Source organism: Hermetia illucens, chromosome 6 (genome assembly GCF_905115235.1).
Source record: "Hermetia illucens chromosome 6, iHerIll2.2.curated.20191125, whole genome shotgun sequence".
In the NCBI taxonomy this organism is placed as follows: Eukaryota; Metazoa; Arthropoda; class Insecta; order Diptera; family Stratiomyidae; genus Hermetia; species Hermetia illucens.
The window spans coordinates 36,800,310-36,825,497 of NC_051854.1; the positions used below are offsets into that span (position 1 = coordinate 36,800,310).

The 25,188-nt window shown below is 45.1% G+C and overlaps 1 protein-coding gene across 1 annotated transcript; it reads right to left on the reverse strand.

The window, feature by feature from the left end:
- Nucleotides 1-6,091: 6,091 nt before the first annotated feature.
- On the reverse strand, nt 6,092-14,782 carry LOC119659987 (tRNA modification GTPase GTPBP3, mitochondrial). The gene is made up of 5 exons (XM_038068359.1): nt 14,646-14,782; nt 14,410-14,586; nt 14,134-14,357; nt 6,516-7,267; nt 6,092-6,387 (listed from the first exon to the last, which is right to left on the reverse strand). Exons 1-5 carry the CDS (start codon nt 14,734-14,736, stop codon nt 6,144-6,146), a joined length of 1,488 nt encoding a protein of 495 aa, XP_037924287.1. The 5' UTR covers nt 14,737-14,782; the 3' UTR covers nt 6,092-6,143.
- Between the last annotated feature and the right edge of the window lie 10,406 nt (nt 14,783-25,188).

Here is a 25,188-nt window from a genome sequence, read left to right on the forward strand (position 1 = left end):
CTTCATGTCAGAATTGCCCTCAATTCCGTAAGATTGACAGGTATGCTAGGCACATTATAAAACTAATTCCACGTTCCGAGCTATCTCTTGCGGATATTGAGGGTTTATCTGAAAAACTCCAGAAGGCCAAAGAAGGATGGAGATCACGTCGTGAGTAGCACAGGGTCGGACCTCTGGAACACTTCCCACGATGGTTTGCTAAGACTGCAAGAGTGTTTTTCTTGGTGTTCAGTTCAGTCCAACTTAACTTGCTTCTCGTTTCAAATCCAGAGCCATTCTGCCAAAGTCCATGACCCGTTGGGAAAGGAGACATGTCATTAGCATAGTCGAGGTGGAGGAAAGATGTCATAGATTTAGAAGTTCAAAATTTAAGGGTGGTAGTTGTTAATTGGGAGTAACCGTATATAGAGTCCAATTCATCTTTAATTCGAGCCAGGTTGTCGCCTTCAAAAGTATTTACTTAACAATGACTCGCACAAGCGTTTGTCAAAAAATAATTAATCGTCCAAAGTGACTTAAACTTTATTGAATATCTACCAGAGTATATGCAAACTTATTCCTCAATTTTTGTTGACGAGTGCCGCCATTTACATATTGACATTCAAGTGGACAGTGGAGAAGGAGAATAGCAAAACTGCAGAAATCGGCACTTACTGCAAAATATAACAAGGGGCGTGGCCATACAACTGAAATGTACTATTAATCGTGTTGTTACTTTGTATAGTCATCAAAGGCGGTTGACTTTAAATTGATTTCCGACTATTTAACAGTTATATAGCATCAAATTTGAATCAATTTGAGGTAGCATTCCCAAAAAATAAATCACATTAAATGGCAAACAACTCCCTCGACGATTACCTACCTTGACGTGGTGAGGGAGCTCAGTAAGGAAGATCCTCCAGGAAACGGGAGGTGACACCTGAAGCCAAGCGGTAATCAAAACCCCAAGCCAAGGTGTGACTACCGTGCCGAGGGCTGAATGGTCACAGGGGTTAAGATGTGGCCGTAAACGGTGAACTCTGGGTATCAGGCGACCCCCAGTTTCAACTAGCCTTGTCTCGGCAAAAAGGGGCTCTGCCGAGATCGACTTACTTTTCCCGGAAAAATTGAGGCCATGGCAGCCAACTATGAAAAAACAAAAAAAACAAAAACACAAACCTACTAAGCAAACACAATTAAACTTCGATCGTGACGATCCAACCCCGAGTGAAGGGGCAACCCTGAGCTCATCGATGGAGAACCTGAGTCTAGACTCAGATTCCCCACTTATTCAAGTGGGAACCAATTCAATTGGGACCCAGTCCTTAACGGATGAGCCGAAGCAGGCCCCTTCTGTCAGTACTCCTGACCCCAGGCTCCAATCGGCGCCACCTGCTGAGGCTAAAGTCTTCCCCATGGGTAAGCACCTGTCCACGGACAGCAAACTGCCTTCGGGCAAACCGCCTTCGGGCAAACCGCCTTCGGGCAAACAGCCTCCGGGCAAACCGCCTTCGGGCAAACTGCCTCCGGGCAAACCGCCTCCGGGCAAACCGCCTTCGGGCAAACCGCCTTCGGGCAAACCGCCTTCGGGCAAACCGCCTCCGGGCAACGCACAACCAAAGAGCTGTGCCAAGGTTGAGGGGAAAGGAGCGTTCGGGGCACCTGCGGCTAAGGGGAAACCAAAGCGGCAGGGGTCCTCGGACGATCCTAACTCTTCGACACAAAAGGCGGCAAAGAGGGCTCGGCCGGCAACGGCTAGGCCTTCATTTGCAGCCAAGGCTATCGAAGCCGATGGATGGGTCCTGTATGACGACTCTAATCCATCCGGCTACGATACTGAGCAGTGCGAACAGCTTAGAAGGAAACTCCTCCTAGCTGTAAGGACTGCGTCTGCGCAAGGCATTAAGCTTTGCTTTGAGTCGGTAGGTGTATACCGTAAAATAATACGGCTGAACTTTGCCGACGAAGACACGAACGAGTGGCTCAGGCAGTACTGCTCTTCCCTTAACGATGTGTGGGAGGGTGCGCGACTAACCTTGAAAAGGGTCTCTGAGCTGCCATCGATCAAGAAGTGCTTTCACTGGCTTCCAGAAGAAGAGCGAAATGGTGTCGGGGTTCTGGAACAACTTGGTGTACAGAACAACCTTAACACTTCCACCTGGTTGCTGCTAGGCAGTAAAACAGGAGAGAGAACCGATAGGCCGGGAACTTTTCTCACTATCGGCGTTCCCGAACCTGATGTTAAGAAAGTTCGGGAAAAATCGGGTTGCCGGCTCTACTATGGGCTGGGGACCGTCACGTTACAAGTGTCGGCTCCTAAAACCATTGAAGGGGACATGCAGCCCCCGGCATCTACATCTGAAACATAAATGAGGTGCCACATCTCCCAAGTAAATTTGCAGCATTGTAAAGCGGCGACTGCACTTATCAGTCGTCGGATCAATAGCTGCAAGACATTTATATACCTCATACAAGAACCGTGGGTTGTTGGTGGGGCAGTCAGGGGCCTAAACTTCCAACATGCTGACCTATTGTATGCCAATGGAAGCGATCGACCCCGCACCTGCATGGTAGTCTCCAAAGACTTCCAAGCTAACCTGGTTAACGATCTATGTGATGGTGACACCACATCGGCTAAGCTAACCATAAAAAGTCAACAGGGAGATAAAGAGATACTATGGTGCTCTGCATACTTCCCCTACGACGCAGAAGACGTTCCCAGTGGAACATTCATCAGAGCTATCCAATATGCCAAAAGTAGAGGCATGGGGGTAATGCCAGGATGTGATGTCAACGCTCACCACATATGCTGGGGAAGTTCGAACATCAATGCAAGAGGATCGAGACTACTGGAGTATCTAGTAGGAACCGATTTGCAGATCCTAAATGTGGGTAATGAACCCACTTTCTTCAACGTGGTCAGGCGAGAGGTCATCGACATCACGGTGGCATCTCCTGACATCGCGGCTCTGATCGGAGAGTGGAGAGTATCAAACGATATCACACTCTCGGATCACAGACGCATTGATTTCGTTATGGGCATGGATCTACCTCCACCCACTCCATTTCGGAATCCGAGGAAGACAGATTGGGTAATGTATCAAACAGAATTGAACGCCCGAGTCACGATCCCTGGGAGGCGCATCAAATCCATTGCTGGAATTGAGAAGACAACCCACATGATCACAAATAGCATGAGAGAAGCTTTCGAAGAAAGCTGTCCACTCAAGATGCCAAAGAAGGGTAAAACACCATGGTGGAACTCGGATTTGGCAAAACAGAGGAGAACGACAAGGATGCTCCTCAATCGTGCTCTGAAGGGTGAATCAAGCACTAGCTGGAATCGCTATAAAGAGGCACAGAAGGCTCTAAAGAAGAGCTTAAGATCGGCTAAACGATCATCTTGGAGACGCTTTTGCGAAGAGACTAACTCTCTTGAGGCAACGTCAAAGCTGAAGCGGATTCTGGTCAAAGAACGTAGCCAGAAACTGGGTTACTTACGTTTACAGAATGGGAAGTACACAGAAAGCGATGAAGAAACGGCAAATCATTTGCTTGAAGTACACTTCCCAGGCAGCATCCAAAATCTAATCTCGGGGCCAACAGGTGCATACAGTCCTCAACCGAGAGATTGGAATCTGGCATGCAAAGTAGTATCACTGGAGCGAGTGAAATGGGCATTTAACTCGTTCCACAGATATAAGTCTGCAGGTCCGGATGGCATCATTCCTGCGCTAGTAGTAGAAGGAATGGATGCCCTGGGTCGACACATTCGGAATATATATCGGGCATGCCTAGCACACGCTTATATTCCAGTTAAATGGCGGGATGTGAAGGTGTTGTTCATTCCCAAACCAGGAAAACCCACCTACACAGACGCAAAAAGCTTTCGACCGATCAGCCTAACGTCCTTTCTGCTAAAAGGACTAGAAAGATTAGTAGATCGGTTCATAAGGGATACACACATTCCTAAATGGCCACTTCACCATAGGCAACACGCCTACCAGAAAGGCAAATCCACGGAGACAGCACTCCATGAACTTACGGCAAAAATTGAAAAGGCGATGTCCGATAAAGAATACGCTTTAGGCGCATTCATGGACATCGAAGGTGCCTTCAATTATGCCTCATTTGCGGCAATTTGTGATGCGGCAAGACAGCATGGAATCGAACCGCTGCTAATCAGTTGGATCCTTCACATGCTAGAGTGGAGAAAAATTCACATATCGGTCGGCCAGAAGTCTATTGAAGCAGGATGTCTCAGGGGCTGCCCACAGGGAGGGGTTCTCTCTCCACTGTTATGGCTCTTGGTGATGGATACCCTGCTGTGGCTCCTGGAGGACAAAAAAGTCTTCGCGCAAGCATTTGCGGACGACCTAGCCGTAATAATTACCGGCAAGTTTGCGGACACAGTATGTGACCACTTGAATGCAACTCTGCATGTAATCTACAGCTGGTGCCTCCGCAATGGACTCACGGTGAACGCTAGAAAGACTGGACTAGTTATGTTCACTAAGAACGTCAGGTGGGGCAGCTATACGTTACCCACCTTAGCAGGGGCGGAAATCCAGCTGGCACAAACAGTCAAGTACTTAGGAGTACATTTCGACTCCAAGTTAACGTGGAAGCATCATATCCAGGAACAATACCAGAAATCCTGCAGATTGCTCTGGTGCTGTAGGAATGCGATAGGTAAGACCTGGGGACTTTCACCTAAACGGATATATTGGATGTATACATCCATAATAAAACCCATTTGGATGTATGCATGCATCGTATGGTGGCCAAGACTGAACTTTGCTAACAGCAGGAAGCTGCTAACGCAGATTCAGAGACTTAGTTGCCTAAGTATTACTGGAGCAATGAGTACTACGCCGACTGCGGCACTTGAAGCCATCCTAAATTTACCCCCCATCTACTTGGAGGTGAAACGGAAAGCAGCCAACGACGCATATAGGCTCGATACCATTGGGGCGTGGAAAGGCGCCCAATCCAACGGGCATGCGTCTATATGGAAATTCCTTGAAAAACATCCGGTAGCCCTGATGCCGACCGATCATATGGTTTCCAGATTCGTCTTTGAAAAGACATACACTGTCGTAATCACCGAAAGAGAAGAATGGTCGACAAGTGGCCATGAGTCTTTTCAGATTACAGACCTAATAATCTTCACCGACGGGTCAGTCACGGAGGATGGATCGGGTGCAGGCGTGTTCTCGGAGAATCCGATTATAGAACTGGCCCGACCCCTCGGAAAAATGACGACCATATTCCAGGCGGAGATATATGCCATTTCATTGGCAGCAGAAGAATGTCTGCGACAAAAATGGAGGGGTCGCACCATTCGAATCTGTTCCGACAGTCGGGCGGCATTATCGGCACTGGATGGCAACAACATATCAAGCCAGTTGGTGCGGAGTTGTCATCAGGTGCTGCTGAAACTTGGCCGACTGAACGAAACATTCCTGATGTGGGTGCCGGGGCACTCTAACATCGCCGGTAATGAGGGGGCTGATAGACTGGCTCGCCGAGGGTCTGGATCCACAATGGTGGGCCCAGAACCAGCTCTTGGAATCCGACCATCTACTGTCAAGTCTACTCTGAAAGGTGAAATTGCAAGGATTCACGCAACCGAGTGGAGAAATTTGGACTCTTGCCGGCAAGCGAAAATCCTTGTGAAGGAGCCTAGGGCCACTAGAGCGGCATTTTTGTTGTCCCTTAAGAAGTGGAACATGAAAACCCTAGTAGGGCTTTTGACGGGACACTGCCCCTTAAACTACCATATGGAAAAGATTGGGGTAGTGGTTTCGGCTGTGTGCAGCCAATGTGAGGAGGAGGAGGAAACTGCCCTGCACTTTTTATGCAGCTGCCCGGCATCCTCAGATCTCAGACGAAGACACCTTGGCAAGGTTTTCTTCAATGAAGAATCTGCACACTCTCTGCCTCTTGAGAATGTTCTCAGATTCGCTAAAGCCTGCGAACACCGTAGGCGGGAAGCCATTGAATAGGCAACTTACGGGGATAGTACAATGGGCCTAATAATGGCCTGAGTGCTCGGAGCTGCGGCTCCCCCCATTTAACTAAACTAAACTAAACTAAATGGCAAACAAAATTTTCATACAAACAAATACGTCTTATTCGAACACGATATAAAATTGAACATTTCACTTTCCAATACAGAAATCTTGAAATATAACATCTAATATCTGCTCCGTTGTCACATTGCCCACAATTTGCTCTATATGTCGTACAGCAGCTCGCAATTTCTGGGCAGCAATCGCTAAGTCTACAAATTCACCATCGACACAGTATTCAAGAAAGCATTCAAGTTCGACTATGCAATTGTTGAGCAGATGTCTGTAACGCAATTTACTAAGCCTGGGTGATTCTGTCGTGGGGTTTCCGCAACTAGAGGGAAAAAACATATCATGAAAAGTATTCCTATGTCTAAAAATTGAGGAGCTAGGAATGAATCGAGCGTTTGGCCAATAGTATTGGCATCCGAGAAGAGCTCCTCTGTAAAATTCGAAACTTACATTTTCTCAAGAACCAACGTGAAATCATTCATCAATTTGTCTAAATTTTCACTAGTATTGCAAGAAAGAGGGATTAGTCCATCACAAGCTCCCAGTACACGACGGCTGTCTTCATCCAAAAGATCTATTTTGTTAGCGATTATAATCGTAGACTTTTCTCTAGGTATATCCACGTCTAAGCCAAGCGTTTCCAGATGTTCTCTCATGTACGAGTTACTATCTCTCCCTCGGTTGGATTTCAAATAGCTGACTAAATTCGTAGCGTCTACCATGAACACAACCAAATCAGCACTTCTAATGCGATCCACCGACCGATTTATTCCTTCCTTTTCAATCACATCGTCCGTGTGGGATCGTAACCCAGCTGTGTCAGCAAATACAACAGGATATCCGCCAATGTTATAGAAGGACTCGATCACATCTCGAGTGGTTCCAGCTATCGATGTAACAATGGAAATATTTCTTTGGCAAATCAAGTTAAGGAAGCTGCTTTTTCCAACGTTTGGTGCTCCAATAATGGCTGTCTGAACACCGTCTCGAAGAATTTCCCCTTGTCGTTTATCATTCAAGTGATTTCTGATTTCAGTTACTGTTTCCCGAACATTCTGTTTTACGGTTTCCAGTGCATCTTCTCCAATATTTTCATCCTCTGCAAAATCTATTGTAGCTTCAAAATAAGCGATGCTTTTGATGAGCTTTTCACGCCAGTTTTTGTATATTTTGGATAGCGCTCCTGTACTTTGAAGTAAAGCCTGAAAACATAGAATAGAAAGGAAACAAAGCGTCTATTTTCATGATTGAAAATAACTTTAAGATTTTCTACTGCTGTAATTTTGCAAATACAGTCTTCTTTTTCTTCAGCCTTTGTCCCGTTCACAAGCGGGGTCGGCTCGTCGTGATCGGCTTCGCCATTTGGCTCTATTGAATGCCTGATCTGGGTGCAATCTCGAGGCTTTCACAGATCCCCATCCCGCGTATCAAGCCACCGTTGCTTAGGTCTGCCTTTTGGTCGTTTACCATCGACTTCGATGTTCAGACCAATCTTGGCAAGTGAGTTCTCGTTTGCACGAATTGCGTGACCATCCATCGAAGAGTCGAAGATGCTCTGGAGGACGCCTTTTCGGCACGGAGGGGCGAATCCTGGTAGGCGGTGATGCTAGGGCCCTTGAATGGGGCATGCCATGCTCCAGAGAGAAATTGATCCTGGAAATGGCGACAATAACCTCGTGATTTTAAGCACCGGATCCACGCCAACGTTTCAGTCCGGAAAGTGCTCGGGAAGCTCAGGAGTAGACTCACTGAAGCGATCCGCACTGCCGGGGACTTATCCCCAAGGCCCCCCGAGCCGAGGCATACACCCGCCAGGCTTGACAGATAATGCTCCTCTTAGTGCTTGATATCAGAAATGCCCTCAATTCCAGAGCAGATATGCTAAGCATATTAGAAAACTCATTCCACGTGCCAAGCTATCTCTTATTGAGGTACTATGTGAAAGAATGCTCCCTGCACTATGAGACGCTAAAGGGCTAAAGGGAAGATGGAGATCAGATCGGGGGTAGCACGGCGATCCATCCTAGGGCCGGGCCTTTGAAACGCTTCCTTCGCAGACTATGGTTAGCTAAGACCCGACAGGCCAGAAGAGGCTGATGCCTTTGACAAGGAAGTGCATCATAAGCGCCTTGCTCATGTGCAGAGACGGGGAGCTTTGCGTGTGGAGTCTGCTTATCGCACTGTTTCAGAACCGGCTGTGATGGTGATTGTGAGAGTGATCCCTATTGCCCTCCTTCCTAAGGACGTAAAGGTATCTACAGTCGTAAGGGCGAAAATTTAAGAGAGATGGTTGTCCGTGAAGAACGCCAACATATTCTTAAGCAGATGGACTACGCGGCTCGTCGACAATTTAGATCCACGGTTATTGATTATTCCTTGCCTAACTTCAAATTGTGCATGGAGGTTTTCAGTCATACCCGCACAAGATTGAGAAGGTACGATCTCCTGGTTGTGTGTTCTGCAATGGAGTGGCGGACGACGCCGAACACACTTTTTTCTCTTGGGAAAAGTGGAACGGCTTTCGTCAGCAGTTTTATACAGACACAGGGGAGCTCTCTCCGGACAACATTGCCAGGGAGATGCTGAGGAGCACTGACGAATGGAATCGTGCTGCGCATTACGTTCGCACTCTTTTTATTGACAAGGAGATTGGGCTCGACCGGCGGAGGGATCAGATAGCAAGGGGTTCCCTGAACTAGCAATTCTCTTCCGCCCCTCCCCTCCCGTTGGTGAAAGGAATTCCCTGACTTGAAGGCTTGTAAAGCCAGGACAGCCGGAAGTAATGTGTCAAACGGTTCCAGACTAGTTCTCTGATGACAGGGAGGTGTTTGGTTGATAGTCCAAAAGCGTACTGTTGCGGGAATCGAACATTCAGTGTGTAAACGCATGCAATTACCCTACCCTTAAAAAGACGCTGAAGGTCGTTGCTAAAGCAGTCCATGTGAAACTCATTCAATTAAATATCCTCCCCCCCTTTCCTTTCTATATTGGAGCGAATTTACTGTGAGGGGAGGACTCACTTTACGTCCCGCATCTAACATGCACTTTGGGTTCCAATGCAATTCTTACTCCCTTCACCCATTTCAATAACTATTAACTTATGGCTTGAAGTCGACAAATCTTCCTCTTTTTTTAATTAACTAATTATTCGATTAGGTTACAACTTTTGATCCTACGAAAATGGCACATTATCCCAGGCCAGGCTTATTCAGCGCAGAAGCATATACCCCGTGGTTCAGGGAAATTCAGATATCCTACCGTGTCTCCTTCTCCTCTAAACGCCGGGTATCCATGATTTTCCGATTATCTGCAGGTAAGACTGAAAATGTCCGTGTCTGCTGAACAACTGAGATAGCTAGTCTTTGATGAAATGCACGGTCTATTTTCCCCTCGATCTTCATTAGCGAAGGCTTGCCTATTTCCCCCTCCTTTTCTGAAGTACGCAGACTACTCATCTGCATTATCGAGAATAATCGGAATAAATCCTGCTATGACCATTACTGCTGGCTACGAGATGGCACGTTAGATGAACACAACTCCCAAACCTCCCTCCTATTGCGCTAGGCGTTTGCGATACACCTCTTTATTGAGGATGGCAGGCAACAGTTCGATTTCCTAAAGAAGGACGGACTGAACTGCACCCATCAGGAAACAACGTCATCTGAATAAGGGGGCTCTGACATTGGCCATTTAACGGCAAATCGCAAAAGGTTCTAGTTGCGCCTTGTCTGCATTGTTCCAATTTTATTTGAAGATGTTGATCTTCGAGTCTATCATTTTGTTAATAGATATGATTGCGGGAATCCTCTCCTTGGTCAGGGCGACCACTTCGGTTTTCTCCAGTGTTAGAGAATCAGTCATCATCCACGTATTCAACCGGGTGCGATCCAGTACGTATCGTGAGGCGAAGTTGACTATCGTATGAGGCCTTCCGAAGGTCCAGACTAACGTTTGAATCGTCAGTGCCTTCTTTTCTACTACTCAATTCTCCCCTCGTAGGCCCAAGGTTAGCAACAAACTATTTGATTAATCGGTCAAATTTTCCTGCGCTACAAATTGGCGAATGCGATTCTCAGGATGGCAAAATATTTTGAATTGAATATGCTGAAATTCTAAAAGATAACGACCGTTCAACACAAAGTAGGCTAAAACGCCGAATTGAAACACCAAATTTCAATAGTTTATTCAGGAAAATCACTACCTTGAACCCATGGCATGAATAATATTTCACTTTAGCCAGAAACAAACGTTAGCAATGCATTTTGTAATATGCAACACAATTAAATCTATTTGAAAAAAAAAACAACAAAAAACGTTAATGATCGAAATATTTAGAGGAATTTCAGGATTTTGTGGGCGGCGAGAGGATGCTGCGAGACCAACAACATTCTGTCCGAGGAGCGGAAGGGCTGCCGAGTTGGGTCAAGAGGTTGCAAAGAGCAACTCATTATCGACTCGGTTGTTGTAGGACGAGCAACTAGACGCCAAAGAAACCTCTTCAGTTGCTATATCAATTATGTCAAGGTTTTCAACAGTGGCCCGCATACCTGGCTAATTGATGTCCTAAATTTGTATCCCATTGATCCGAAACTAATAAAGTTTTTGACGAAAGTCATAGAAAGGTGGCATACCACCAAATACGGAGGGGCATCTTCCAGGGGGATTCGTTGAGTCCCCTTTGGTTCTCTCGCAACTTTTCCACGATCGGTGCAACCCCATAACGATCGCGGATATCCTCATTTCGGATGTGATCTAAACGTGTGACGCCACTAGTCCAACGTAGCATCTTCGTCTCCATTACCGCAAGACGCCGTTCATTGCCTTTTATGGTCGGCCAACACTCAGAACCATAGAGAGCGACTGGACGGACGACATTGCGGTAAATTTTAGATTTGAGACGTTCGTTGATACGTCGATCACAAAGGACACCAGTTATGGAACGCCACTTCATCCAGGTTGCGTTAATGCGTGAAGCAATTTCATAATGCAGCTCTCCATTGGCTGATAGCGTTGACCCGAGGTATTTAAATCGCTCAGTTCTGGGCAGATCACTGCCGCTGACAGTGATTGTGCCTGTTTCATGGGGATCGGTCATCAAAAATTCAGTTTTGTTTAAATTCAATCTGAGACCGCGTGAGGCGATCATTCCATTTTTGAACAAGTTGCAAATACAGTACCGGCTCGAAACAAAAAGTTTTGGCCACATTCCTAACTTCAACGCCAGGATCAAAATATCGGATCCACAACAACGTTCTGGCACTCAGGCTGCGAAGGAAGTAAGTCGGTAATGGGTGGCGAGTTCTGGAAAACTTTTCGTTGAGTTTCCATCAATACGGGGTGCTTTATAAAAATAATGCGCATCTGCCGGGAAGAATAGATTTTTTCATCCGATTGGTACAGACGGTTAGCATTCTTCAAAATAGTCTTCTGCATCGACACACCTGCGGAGACGATTCTGCCACGCCTGAAACTCCTCGACTGGAATGCCTCTCAGGAACCTTGTAACTTGAGCTTGAATGTTCTCCACCGACTCCTAGTGTTTCCCCTTCAGCTCTTTTTTCAGTCGGGGGAACAGAAAAGTCGAATGGAGCCAAGTCAGGGCTGGAGGCTGGAAGGACTTGCTCATGCGCTTTTTTTAGGTTTGGAAGAAGGCTTTGTGCCACCTTCCACATTGGGAGCTCGAAATACATCCCTCCTTAAAGGACTCGTGAGGCATTTGATAAGTTTCCGTTGCATTCTTCCCAAACTGCACACAAAACTTGATCGCGTACCGCTGTTCCAGTGAGCGCTTCATTACGCAGTGAAACAATTGAAAAACAGATTTCGTGCAAAGACAGGTCAGAGCAAACTGGGACAAGGCGCATTTGAAAGGACAGAACCTCCTCCACAATCTAAGACCGGTCTGATCGCGCTGCGATGTATAGTTGCGACATAATAAAACAATGCGCATTACTTTCATAATGCACCTTGTACAACGCTTTCGAAATGACTTATGCTGTCTCGCGGCATACACCAGGCGGGCGCTGATATTTCGCGAAAGTTAACATCGAGAAATTCGTCGAAGCTCTTAGAGCAGACTGAACCGCGCTTGAGAACACTTCAGAGCAACCCTTGCCACTCTGGCATAAATCCGTAAATCGGGGTTATACAGAAACTCTGTTCCCTTAATTCCTAACAGATGGACCGAATTGTGCGGGCATTATTCCGTATGGATCCTGCTCGGGTTGATGACAAAAGCGTAGAAGGCGCCTAGGATCGTTAACTTTTCACTATGAAAGAGCTGGAAGAGGCAGCCCTCTCTATGAAAAGTATCCCAGTAGAAGTAAATGAACTGGTGGCTGGAGCATACCTGAAAGAGGGGCATTTTTTGCCGCTGGAAGGTGGCAAGGCTCGTGCAAATGCGTAAAAATGTTCAAAAAGCTCATGGGGAATGGACTTGCCGGAATAATGTTACCTGCCGAGAACTTATTCAGTCTGGTTTCGGAGCAGGGAGATCCACAGTGGATGCTATTCATCGAACTACAGCAGCCAGCTCTCATCTCGTCGGATAGTGGAATTCGAGCGCGTCACGCCCATCATCACTCGCAGCGGTTAGTAGAACCTCCAACTCCTTCCGTTCATCGGTCTGCTTCCACGATTCCGCAGTCAGCCAGATCTTATGACGCTCCTTAGGGACATGGCCGATGACCTGTGAAGCACACGAGAAAAAAAGCATTTTTTATGGCAGCCCAAGGTTCATCGATATTCTCAAGCGGATTATTCAGTATATCAGCAAGATAGCTGTCCCACTGTTGACCGACAGCTGGGTCATACAAGCGGTCGATGTTAAACTTAGGGCGTCGCAGCTCCCCAACCGTACCAGAAGTGGAGAATGCAACACGCAAGCGAACATAAGCGACCATCAAATGGTGATCCCTTTTGAAGTCGATGTCAACGCGTTTTTTGTTACGCACGTCCAGTAGACAACTCCTAAGTCTACTGCTAATCGCGAAGTGGTCGATCTGATTGCTCGTACGGTGTCGATCAGTTGAAACCCGACTGACCTTATGGCAGGCTCCGTGCTCGAACAATGTGCCATCAACGATGAGACGATGGTAATTGCAGAAATCCACGAACCTTCCACCATTATCGTTGCGGTCGACAAGACCGTGCCTCCCCATCATATGTCCGAGCAAGGTGTAATCAGATCCCACCTTAGCATTCAGATTACCCATCGTGATTACAATGCCACCCTTAGAAAGCTTCCCTTGGGCTGCATTTAATTGCTCGTAAAAAACATCCTTGTCCAGTATATGGGAAGTCTCCGTTGGTGCGTAGCAGTGTACAACTGCGAGGCTCCTTAACCGCCACCGGAATCTTGCAGTTAGAAGTCTGTCAGAAACCGGCTCCCTGATCAACAGAGCGCGCCTTGCGGTAGCCGCCAGAAGCAACCCGATACCGGATTCGCGTCTGCAAGAAGAAAATGAGTACTCTTCAGAGTTCCACCATCTTATTTCACTTAGGCCCAGAATGTCCAGTTTATATCGCTGAAATTCCCCCTCAAGTTGGACGAAGCGAGCATTCTGAGGACCTTCGCTACGTTTATCGAGGAGCGAGCGCACACTCCAGAAACCAATCATAATCCGTTTTCGTTGTTGACGTTTCGGTAGCAGTAAAGTATCAAAATTTGCAGGTTACTAGCGCACAAATTCCGACAAAGGACGTTGATTTTCAACGCTGGACATCCCTCATCAGCCGCTTTGTAGAAATTTTTGGTTTAGAGATGTAGATTCGTTATGGCGTTCTAAAGTTGTTGATTAATAGGAGTTAACCATTTATTCAGTTTTACGTAATTAAAGGGAGAATTTTTTATTGAAGAATCTTAAAAGTGCTTGAACGAATAGCTGTGTGGGCCCACTGATCAGCTGAGGGGCATTCTCGCTTTTATTCCTGTCAGGAATGGACTACAGGACAACCAGACCCCCGACAATGTTGAGCTACTCTATCGTCCTTATATTTTTAAAGACAAAGCAAACTGGATCTTGTAACGATGAACATTTGCAAAACTGTTATCAACTTGATTCCATACCTGCCGTCGTTGTGCTTCCGTCTCAGCATGTATAATATCCGCCAAACCTTCGACTTCGGTCAGGTCCAGTTTTCCGTTGAAAAACGCACGTTTCGTGAACTCGCCAGGTCTGGCTAAACGAAGATTTGGGATAGACGCTAACGCATCGAGCATTGCCTGAATGACCGCTAGCCCGCCATGAACTTGGAACTCACAGGAATCTTCTCCAGTGAAGCTGTTGGGTCCTGCAATAGTGAATAGTGAAAAGAAGTAAGAACCTCGGATACAAGCATTTACCTGGAAACCAGAGGACCAGGCCACGGTCAATCATTTCCTTCGTTTTCGGATGCACAAAGGGTCTGAGGCTGGCATACCGTGGTTTGGGCTCGAAATTCTCCGAAGTCATACATTTCAGAGCAGAAAGCGAGTTGGAACCGGACACGCGAATAACAGCAACACCACATTTGCCGCGACCTAGAAGTCTGTAAGTCACAGAGGTTTCACTTCAAACAAGCGTAATAGCGCTGACCTACCTGATGACTGGCTAAATATCGTCCCCGAGCAGAATTCCCTACACTGCAACCGCGATAAAACACGGACAACCTTTCCGACATAATGAAACATATTTTCGACACCCGGTTGTGTTTACATCGTGCGTCATCTATTCGACGGAAGATGTCGCCAGGAACGTCAATTGTGTGGCAACGGAAACTAACTTTTCCCGTTCTCTTTTTCACCGCTTGGAGTGCTACACATCGCAAGTGGACAACCGCCGTTAGCATTTTAAAAAAGTCGTCCCGTCCGTCCCCACGATTGAAGTTGTTCACGTTGTTTCTGTCTGTGCACTTTATCACGTCTCAATAAATTTATGTTTACGCTGTAGTTAGCCAACGAATATTTGTGTTTTATTATCGCGCTACTACAATTGAATATGGCAGGTCGAACGCCAAATTAACGCACGAGAAAACGAGTACTCTTAATTCAAATTGAAATAAATCAAGGTATTTGGAGGAATCTTTGGGAAAACTTTAAACGTTTATATCTCCGTTAATATTGAGAACTTCGAGAAAAGGAGCTCAATCCGTGATCACTACTATCGGGGGAGGATTTGAGCTTCAAAATGGCAGACAGGTCGAGGGGTCCGGGTGTCAGGAAAATTGCAGAAATTTGGAAGAATCTTGGGAAAAACTTTAAACGCTTATATCTCCCTTAATATTGAGAAATTCGAGAAAAGGAGGTCAGTTCGTGATCACTACTATCGAAGGAGGATTTGAGCTGCAAAATGGCATACAGGCTGGGGGGTCTGGGTGCCAGGGAAATTGCTGAAATTTGGAGGAATCTTGGGAAAAACTTTAAACGCTTATATCTCCGTTAATATTGAGAAATTCGAGAAAAGGAGCTCAATTCGTGATCACTACTACTGGGGGAGGATCTGAGCTGCAAAATGGTATGCAGGTCGGGGGGTCTGGGTGTCAGGAAAATTGCTGAAATTTGGAGGAATCTAGGGGAACACTTTAAACGCTTATATCTCCGTTAATATTGAGAATTTCGAGAAAAGGAGCTCAATTCGTGATCACTACTATCGGGGGAGGATTTGAGCTGCAAAATGGCATACAGGCTGGGGGGTCTGGGTGCCAGGAAAATTGCTGAAATTTGAAGGAATCTTGGAAAAAGTTTAAACGTTTATATCTCCCTTAATATTGAGAATTTCGAGAAAAGGAGCACAATTCGTGATCATTCTTTTCGGGGGAAGGTCTGAGCTGCAAAGTGGTATGCAGGTCGGGGGGTCTCGATGTCAGGAAAATTGCTGAAATTTGGAGGAATCTTGGGAAACAATTTAAACGCTTATATCTCCGTTAATATTGAGAATTTCGAGAAAAGGAGCTCAATTCGTGATCATTCTTTTCGGGGGAAGGTCTGAGCTGCAAAATGGCATACAGGCTGGGGGGTCTGGGTGCCAGGGAAATTGCTGAAATTTGGAGGAATCTTGGGAAAAACTTTAAACGCTTATATCTCCGTTAATATTGAGAAATTCGAGAAAAGGAGCTCAATTCGTGATCACTACTATCGGGGGAGGATTTGAGCTGCGAAATGGCATACAGGCTGGGGGGTCTGGGTGCCAGGAAAATTGCTGAAATTTGAAGGAATCTTGGAAAAAGTTTAAACGTTTATATCTCCCTTAATATTGAGAATTTCGAGAAAAGGAGCACAATTCGTGATCATTCTTTTCGGGGGAAGGTCTGAGCTGCAAAGTGGTATGCAGGTCGGGGGGTCTCGATGTCAGGAAAATTGCTGAAATTTGGAGGAATCTTGGCAAACAATTTAAACGCTTATATCTCCGTTAATATTGAGAATTTCGAGAAAAGGAGCTCAATTCGTGATCATTCTTTTCGGGGGAAGGTCTGAGCTGCAAAATGGCATACAGGCTGGGGGGTCTGGGTGCCAGGAAAATTGCTGAAATTTGGAGGAATCTTGGAAAAACTTTAAACCCTTATATCTCCGTTAATATTGAGAACTTCGAGAAAAGGAGCTCAATTCGTGATCACTACTATCGGGGGAGGATTTGAGCTGCAAAATGGTAGACAGGTCGGGGGGTCTGGGTGCCAGGAAAATTGCTGAAATTTGGAGGAATCTTGGGAAACAATTTAAACGCTTATATCTCCGTTAATATTGAGAATTTCGAGAAAAGGAGCTCAATTCGTGATCATTCTTTTCGGGGGAAGGTCTGAGCTGCAAAATGGTATACAAGTCGGGGGTCTGGGTGCCAGGAAAATTGCTGAAATTTGGAAGAATGTTGGAAAAAACTTTAAACGCTTATATCTCCGTTAATATTGAGAATTTCGAGAAAAGGAGCTCAATTCGTGATCACTACTATCGGGGGAGGATTTGAGCTGCAAAATGGTAGACAGGTCGGGGGGTCTCGGTGTCAGGAAAATTGCTGAAATTTGGAGGAATCTTGGGAAACAATTTAAACGCTTATATCTCCGTTAATATTGAGAACTTCGAGAAAAGGAGCTCAATTCGTGATCACTACTATCGGGGGAGGATTTGAGCTGCAAAATGGTAGACAGGTCGAGGGGTCTCGGTGTCAGGAAAATTGCTGAAATTTGGAGGAATCTTGGGAAACAATTTAAACGCTTATATCTCCGTTAATATTGAGAATTTCGAGAAAAGGAGCTCAATTCGTGATCATTCTTTTCGGGGGAAGGTCTGAGCTGCAAAATGGTAGACAGGTCGGGGGGTCTGGGTGCCAGGAAAATTGCTGAAATTTGGAGGAATCTTGGGAAACAATTTAAACGCTTATATCTCCGTTAATATTGAGAACTTCGAGAAAAGGAGCTCAATTCGTGATCACTACTATCGAGGGAGGATTTGAGCTGCAAAATGGCATACAGGCTGGGGGGTCTGGGTGCCAGGAAAATTGCTGAAATTTGAAGGAATCTTGGAAAAAGTTTAAGCGTTTATACCTCCCTTAATATTGAGAATTTCGAGAAAAGGAGCTCAATTCGTGATCATTCTTTTCGGGGGAAGGTCTGAGCTGCAAAATGGCATACAGGCTGGGGGGTCTGGGTGCCAGGAAAATTGCTGAAATTTGGGGGAATCTGGGAAAAACTTTAAACCCTTATATCTCCGTTAATATTGAGAACTTCGAGAAAAGGAGCTCAATTCGTGATCACTACTATCGGGGGAGGATTTGAGCTGCAAAATGGTAGACAGGTCGGGGGGTCTGGGTGTCAGGAAAATTGCTGAAATTTGGAGGAATCTTGGGAAACAATTTAAACGCTTATATCTCCGTTAATATTGAGAATTTCGAGAAAAGGAGCTCAATTCGTGATCATTCTTTTCGGGGGAAGGTCTGAGCTGCAAAATGGTATACAGGTCGGGGGGTCTGGGTGCCAGGAAAATTGCTGAAATTTGGAGGAATCTTGGGAAACAATTTAAACGCTTATATCTCCGTTAATATTGAGAATTTCGAGAAAAGGAGCTCAATTCGTGATCATTCTTTTCGGGGGAAGGTCTGAGCTGCAAAATGGTATACAAGTCGGGGGTCTGGGTGCCAGGAAAATTGCTGAAATTTGGAAGAATGTTGGAAAAAACTTTAAACCCTTATATCTCCGTTAATATTGAGAATTTCGAGAAAAGGAGCTCAATTCGTGATCACTACTATCGGGGGAGGATTTGAGCTGCAAAATGGTAGACAGGTCGGGGGGTCTCGGTGTCAGGAAAATTGCTGAAATTTGGAGGAATCTTCGGAAACAATTTAAACGCTTAGATCTCCGTTAATATTGAGAACTTCGAGAATAGGAGCTCAATTCGTGATCATTCTTTTCGGGGGAAGGTCTGAGCTGCAAAATGGCATACAGGCTGGGGGGTCTGGGTGCCAGGAAAATTGCTGAAATTTGGAGGAATCTTGGAAAAACTTTAAACCCTTATATCTCCGTTAATATTGAGAACTTCGAGAAAAGGAGCTCAATTCGTGATCACTACTATCGGGGGAGGATTTGAGCTGCAAAATGGTAGACAGGTCGGGGGGTCTGGGTGTCAGGAAAATTGCTGAAATTTGGAGGAATCTTGGGAAACAATTTAAACGCTTATATCTCCGTTAATATTGAGAATTTCGAGAAAAGGAGCTCAATTCGTGATCATTCTTTTCGGGGGAAGGTCTGAGCTGCAAAATGGTATACAGGTCGGGGGGTCTGGGTGCCAGGAAAATTGCTGAAATTTGGAGGAATCTTGGGAAACAATTTAAACGCTTATATCTCCGTTAATATTGAGAATTTCGAGAAAAGGAGCTCAATTCGTGATCATTCTTTTCGGGGGAAGGTCTGAGCTGCAAAATGGTATACAAGTCGGGGGTCTGGGTGCCAGGAAAATTGCTGAAATTTGGAAGAATGTTGGAAAAAACTTTAAACCCTTATATCTCCGTTAATATTGAGAATTTCGAGAAAAGGAGCTCAATTCGTGATCACTACTATCGGGGGAGGATTTGAGCTGCAAAATGGTAGACAGGTCGGGGGGTCTCGGTGTCAGGAAAATTGCTGAAATTTGGAGGAATCTTCGGAAACAATTTAAACGCTTAGATCTCCGTTAATATTGAGAACTTCGAGAATAGGAGCTCAATTCGTGATCATTCTTTTCGGGGGAAGGTCTGAGCTGCAAAATGGCATACAGGCTGGGGGGTCTGGGTGCCAGGAAAATTGCTGAAATTTGGAGGAATCTTGGAAAAACTTTAAACGCTTATATCTCCGTTAATATTGAGAATTTCGAGAAAAGGAGCTCAATTCGTGATCATTCTTTTCGGGGGAAGGTCTGAGCTGCAAAATGGTAGACAGGTCGGGGGGTCTGGGTGCCAGGAAAATTGCTGAAATTTGGAGGAATCTTGGGAAACAATTTAAACGCTTATATCTCCGTTAATATTGAGAACTTCGAGAAAAGGAGCTCAATTCGTGATCACTACTATCGAGGGAGGATTTGAGCTGCAAAATGGCATACAGGCTGGGGGGTCTGGGTGCCAGGAAAATTGCTGAAATTTGAAGGAATCTTGGAAAAAGTTTAAACGTTTATACCTCCCTTAATATTGAGAATTTCGAGAAAAGGAGCTCAATTCGTGATCATTCTTTTCGGGGGAAGGTCTGAGCTGCAAAGTGGTATGCAGGTCGGGGGGTCTGGGTGCCAGGAAAATTGCTGACATTTGGAGGAATCTTGGGAAACAATTTAAACGCTTATATCTCCGTTAATATTGAGAATTTCGAGAAGAGGAGCTCAATTCGTGATCATTCTTTTCGGGGGAAGGTCTGAGCTGCAAAATGGCATACAGGCTGGGGGGTCTGGGTGCCAGGAAAATTGCTGAAATTTGGAGGAATCTTGGAAAAACTTTAAACCCTTATATCTCCGTTAATATTGAGAATTTCGAGAAAAGGAGCTCAATTCGTGATCATTCTTTTCGGGGGAAGGTCTGAGCTGCAAAATGGTATACAAGTCGGGGGTCTGGGTGCCAGGAAAATTGCTGAAATTTGGAAGAATGTTGGAAAAAACTTTAAACCCTTATATCTCCGTTAATATTGAGAATTTCGAGAAAAGGAGCTCAATTCGTGATCACTACTATCGGGGGAGGATTTGAGCTGCAAAATGGTAGACAGGTCGGGGGGTCTCGGTGTCAGGAAAATTGCTGAAATTTGGAGGAATCTTCGGAAACAATTTAAACGCTTAGATCTCCGTTAATATTGAGAACTTCGAGAATAGGAGCTCAATTCGTGATCATTCTTTTCGGGGGAAGGTCTGAGCTGCAAAATGGCATACAGGCTGGGGGGTCTGGGTGCCAGGAAAATTGCTGAAATTTGGAGGAATCTTGGAAAAACTTTAAACGCTTATATCTCCGTTAATATTGAGAATTTCGAGAAAAGGAGCTCAATTCGTGATCATTCTTTTCGGGGGAAGGTCTGAGCTGCAAAATGGTAGACAGGTCGGGGGGTCTGGGTGCCAGGAAAATTGCTGAAATTTGGAGGAATCTTGGGAAACAATTTAAACGCTTATATCTCCGTTAATATTGAGAACTTCGAGAAAAGGAGCTCAATTCGTGATCACTACTATCGAGGGAGGATTTGAGCTGCAAAATGGCATACAGGCTGGGGGGTCTGGGTGCCAGGAAAATTGCTGAAATTTGAAGGAATCTTGGAAAAAGTTTAAACGTTTATACCTCCCTTAATATTGAGAATTTCGAGAAAAGGAGCTCAATTCGTGATCATTCTTTTCGGGGGAAGGTCTGAGCTGCAAAGTGGTATGCAGGTCGGGGGGTCTGGGTGCCAGGAAAATTGCTGACATTTGGAGGAATCTTGGGAAACAATTTAAACGCTTATATCTCCGTTAATATTGAGAATTTCGAGAAGAGGAGCTCAATTCGTGATCATTCTTTTCGGGGGAAGGTCTGAGCTGCAAAATGGCATACAGGCTGGGGGGTCTGGGTGCCAGGAAAATTGCTGAAATTTGGAGGAATCTTGGAAAAACTTTAAACCCTTATATCTCCGTTAATATTGAGAATTTCGAGAAAAGGAGCTCAATTCGTGATCATTCTTTTCGGGGGAAGGTCTGAGCTGCAAAATGGTATACAAGTCGGGGGTCTGGGTGCCAGGAAAATTGCTGAAATTTGGAAGAATGTTGGAAAAAACTTTAAACCCTTATATCTCCGTTAATATTGAGAATTTCGAGAAAAGGAGCTCAATTCGTGATCACTACTATCGGGGGAGGATTTGAGCTGCAAAATGGTAGACAGGTCGGGGGGTCTCGGTGTCAGGAAAATTGCTGAAATTTGGAGGAATCTTGGGAAACAATTTAAACGCTTATATCTCCGTTAATATTGAGAATTTCGAGAAAAGGAGCTCAATTCGTGATCATTCTTTTCGGGGGAAGGTCTGAGCTGCAAAATGGTATACAGGTCGGGGGGTCTGGGTGCCAGGAAAATTGCTGAAATTTGGAGGAATCTTGGGAAACAATTTAAACGCTTATATCTCCGTTAATATTGAGAATTTCGAGAAAAGGAGCTCAATTCGTGATCATTCTTTTCGGGGGAAGGTCTGAGCTGCAAAATGGTATACAAGTCGGGGGTCTGGGTGCCAGGAAAATTGCTGAAATTTGGAAGAATGTTGGATAAAACTTTAAACGCTTATATCTCCGTTAATATTGAGAATTTCGAGAAAAGGAGCTCAATTCGTGATCACTACTATCGGGGGAGGATTTGAGCTGCAAAATGGTAGACAGGTCGGGGGGTCTGGGTGTCAGGAAAATTGCTGAAATTTGGAGGAATCTTCGGAAACAATTTAAACGCTTAGATCTCCGTTAATATTGAGAACTTCGAGAATAGGAGCTCAATTCGTGATCATTCTTTTCGGGGGAAGGTCTGAGCTGCAAAATGGCATACAGGCTGGGGGGTCTGGGTGCCAGGAAAATTGCTGAAATTTGGAGGAATCTTGGAAAAACTTTAAACCCTTATATCTCCGTTAATATTGAGAACTTCGAGAAAAGGAGCTCAATTCGTGATCACTACTATCGGGGGAGGATTTGAGCTGCAAAATGGTAGACAGGTCGGGGGGTCTGGGTGTCAGGAAAATTGCTGAAATTTGGAGGAATCTTCGGAAACAATTTAAACGCTTAGATCTCCGTTAATATTGAGAACTTCGAGAATAGGAGCTCAATTCGTGATCATTCTTTTCGGGGGAAGGTCTGAGCTGCAAAATGGCATACAGGCTGGGGGGTCTGGGTGCCAGGAAAATTGCTGAAATTTGGAAGAATGTTGGAAAAAACTTTAAACCCTTATATCTCCGTTAATATTGAGAATTTCGAGAAAAGGAGCTCAATTCGTGATCACTACTATCGGGGGAGGATTTGAGCTGCAAAATGGTAGACAGGTCGGGGGGTCTCGGTGTCAGGAAAATTGCTGAAATTTGGAGGAATCTTGGGAAACAATTTAAACGCTTATATCTCCGTTAATATTGAGAACTTCGAGAAAAGGAGCTCAATTCGTGATCACTACTATCGGGGGAGGATTTGAGCTGCAAAATGGTAGACAGGTCGGGGGGTCTCGGTGTCAGGAAAATTGCTGAAATTTGGAGGAATCTTGGGAAACAATTTAAACGCTTATATCTCCGTTAATATTGAGAATTTCGAGAAAAGGAGCTCAATTCGTGATCATTCTTTCCGGGGGAAGGTCTGAGCTGCAAAATGGCATACAGGCTGGGGGGTCTGGGTGCCAGGAAAATTGCTGAAATTTGGAGGAATCTTGGAAAAACTTTAAACCCTTATATCTCCGTTAATATTGAGAACTTCGAGAAAAGGAGCTCAATTCGTGATCACTACTATCGGGGGAGGATTTGAGCTGCAAAATGGTAGACAGGTCGGGGGGTCTCGGTGTCAGGAAAATTGCTGAAATTTGGAGGAATCTTGGGAAACAATTTAAACGCTTATATCTCCGTTAATATTGAGAATTTCGAGAAAAGGAGCTCAATTCGTGATCATTCTTTTCGGGGGAAGGTCTGAGCTGCAAAATGGTAGACAGGTCGGGGGGTCTGGGTGCCAGGAAAATTGCTGAAATTTGGAGGAATCTTGGGAAACAATTTAAACGCTTATATCTCCGTTAATATTGAGAACTTCGAGAAAAGGAGCTCAATTCGTGATCACTACTATCGAGGGAGGATTTGAGCTGCAAAATGGCATACAGGCTGGGGGGTCTGGGTGCCAGGAAAATTGCTGAAATTTGAAGGAATCTTGGAAAAAGTTTAAACGTTTATACCTCCCTTAATATTGAGAATTTCGAGAAAAGGAGCTCAATTCGTGATCATTCTTTTCGGGGGAAGGTCTGAGCTGCAAAGTGGTATGCAGGTCGGGGGGTCTGGGTGCCAGGAAAATTGCTGACATTTGGAGGAATCTTGGGAAACAATTTAAACGCTTATATCTCCGTTAATATTGAGAATTTCGAGAAGAGGAGCTCAATTCGTGATCATTCTTTTCGGGGGAAAGTCTGAGCTGCAAAATGGCATACAGGCTGGGGGGTCTGGGTGCCAGGAAAATTGCTGAAATTTGGAGGAATCTTGGAAAAACTTTAAACCCTTATATCTCCGTTAATATTGAGAACTTCGAGAAAAGGAGCTCAATTCGTGATCACTACTATCGGGGGAGGATTTGAGCTGCAAAATGGTAGACAGGTCGGGGGGTCTGGGTGTCAGGAAAATTGCTGAAATTTGGAGGAATCTTGGGAAACAATTTAAACGCTTATATCTCCGTTAATATTGAGAATTTCGAGAAAAGGAGCTCAATTCGTGATCATTCTTTTCGGGGGAAGGTCTGAGCTGCAAAATGGTATACAGGTCGGGGGGTCTGGGTGCCAGGAAAATTGCTGAAATTTGGAGGAATCTTGGGAAACAATTTAAACGCTTATATCTCCGTTAATATTGAGAATTTCGAGAAAAGGAGCTCAATTCGTGATCATTCTTTTCGGGGGAAGGTCTGAGCTGCAAAATGGTATACAAGTCGGGGGTCTGGGTGCCAGGAAAATTGCTGAAATTTGGAAGAATGTTGGAAAAAACTTTAAACCCTTATATCTCCGTTAATATTGAGAATTTCGAGAAAAGGAGCTCAATTCGTGATCACTACTATCGGGGGAGGATTTGAGCTGCAAAATGGTAGACAGGTCGGGGGGTCTCGGTGTCAGGAAAATTGCTGAAATTTGGAGGAATCTTGGGAAACAATTTAAACGCTTATATCTCCGTTAATATTGAGAATTTCGAGAAAAGGAGCTCAATTCGTGATCATTCTTTTCGGGGGAAGGTCTGAGCTGCAAAATGGTATACAGGTCGGGGGGTCTGGGTGCCAGGAAAATTGCTGAAATTTGGAGGAATCTTGGGAAACAATTTAAACGCTTATATCTCCGTTAATATTGAGAATTTCGAGAAAAGGAGCTCAATTCGTGATCATTCTTTTCGGGGGAAGGTCTGAGCTGCAAAATGGTATACAAGTCGGGGGTCTGGGTGCCAGGAAAATTGCTGAAATTTGGAAGAATGTTGGAAAAAACTTTAAACGCTTATATCTCCGTTAATATTGAGAATTTCGAGAAAAGGAGCTCAATTCGTGATCACTACTATCGGGGGAGGATTTGAGCTGCAAAATGGTAGACAGGTCGGGGGGTCTGGGTGTCAGGAAAATTGCTGAAATTTGGAGGAATCTTCGGAAACAATTTAAACGCTTAGATCTCCGTTAATATTGAGAACTTCGAGAATAGGAGCTCAATTCGTGATCATTCTTTTCGGGGGAAGGTCTGAGCTGCAAAATGGCATACAGGCTGGGGGGTCTGGGTGCCAGGAAAATTGCTGAAATTTGGAGGAATCTTGGAAAAACTTTAAACCCTTATATCTCCGTTAATATTGAGAACTTCGAGAAAAGGAGCTCAATTCGTGATCACTACTATCGGGGGAGGATTTGAGCTGCAAAATGGTAGACAGGTCGGGGGGTCTGGGTGTCAGGAAAATTGCTGAAATTTGAAGGAATCTTCGGAAACAATTTAAACGTTTAGATCTCCGTTAATATTGA

Bases quoted from the DNA above. Each gene is read 5' to 3' on its own strand.
- LOC119659987 (XM_038068359.1), bottom strand. From the start codon at position 14,736: ATGTTTCATTATGTCGGAAAGGTTGTCCGTGTTTTATCGCGGTTGCAG. The intron at 14,587-14,645 runs GTAGGTCAGCGC...ACAGACTTCTAG, and splicing joins GATATTTAGCCAGTCATCAG to GTCGCGGCAAATGTGGTGTT. The intron at 14,358-14,409 runs GTAAATGCTTGT...TCACTATTGCAG, and splicing joins CCTGGTCCTCTGGTTTCCAG to GACCCAACAGCTTCACTGGA.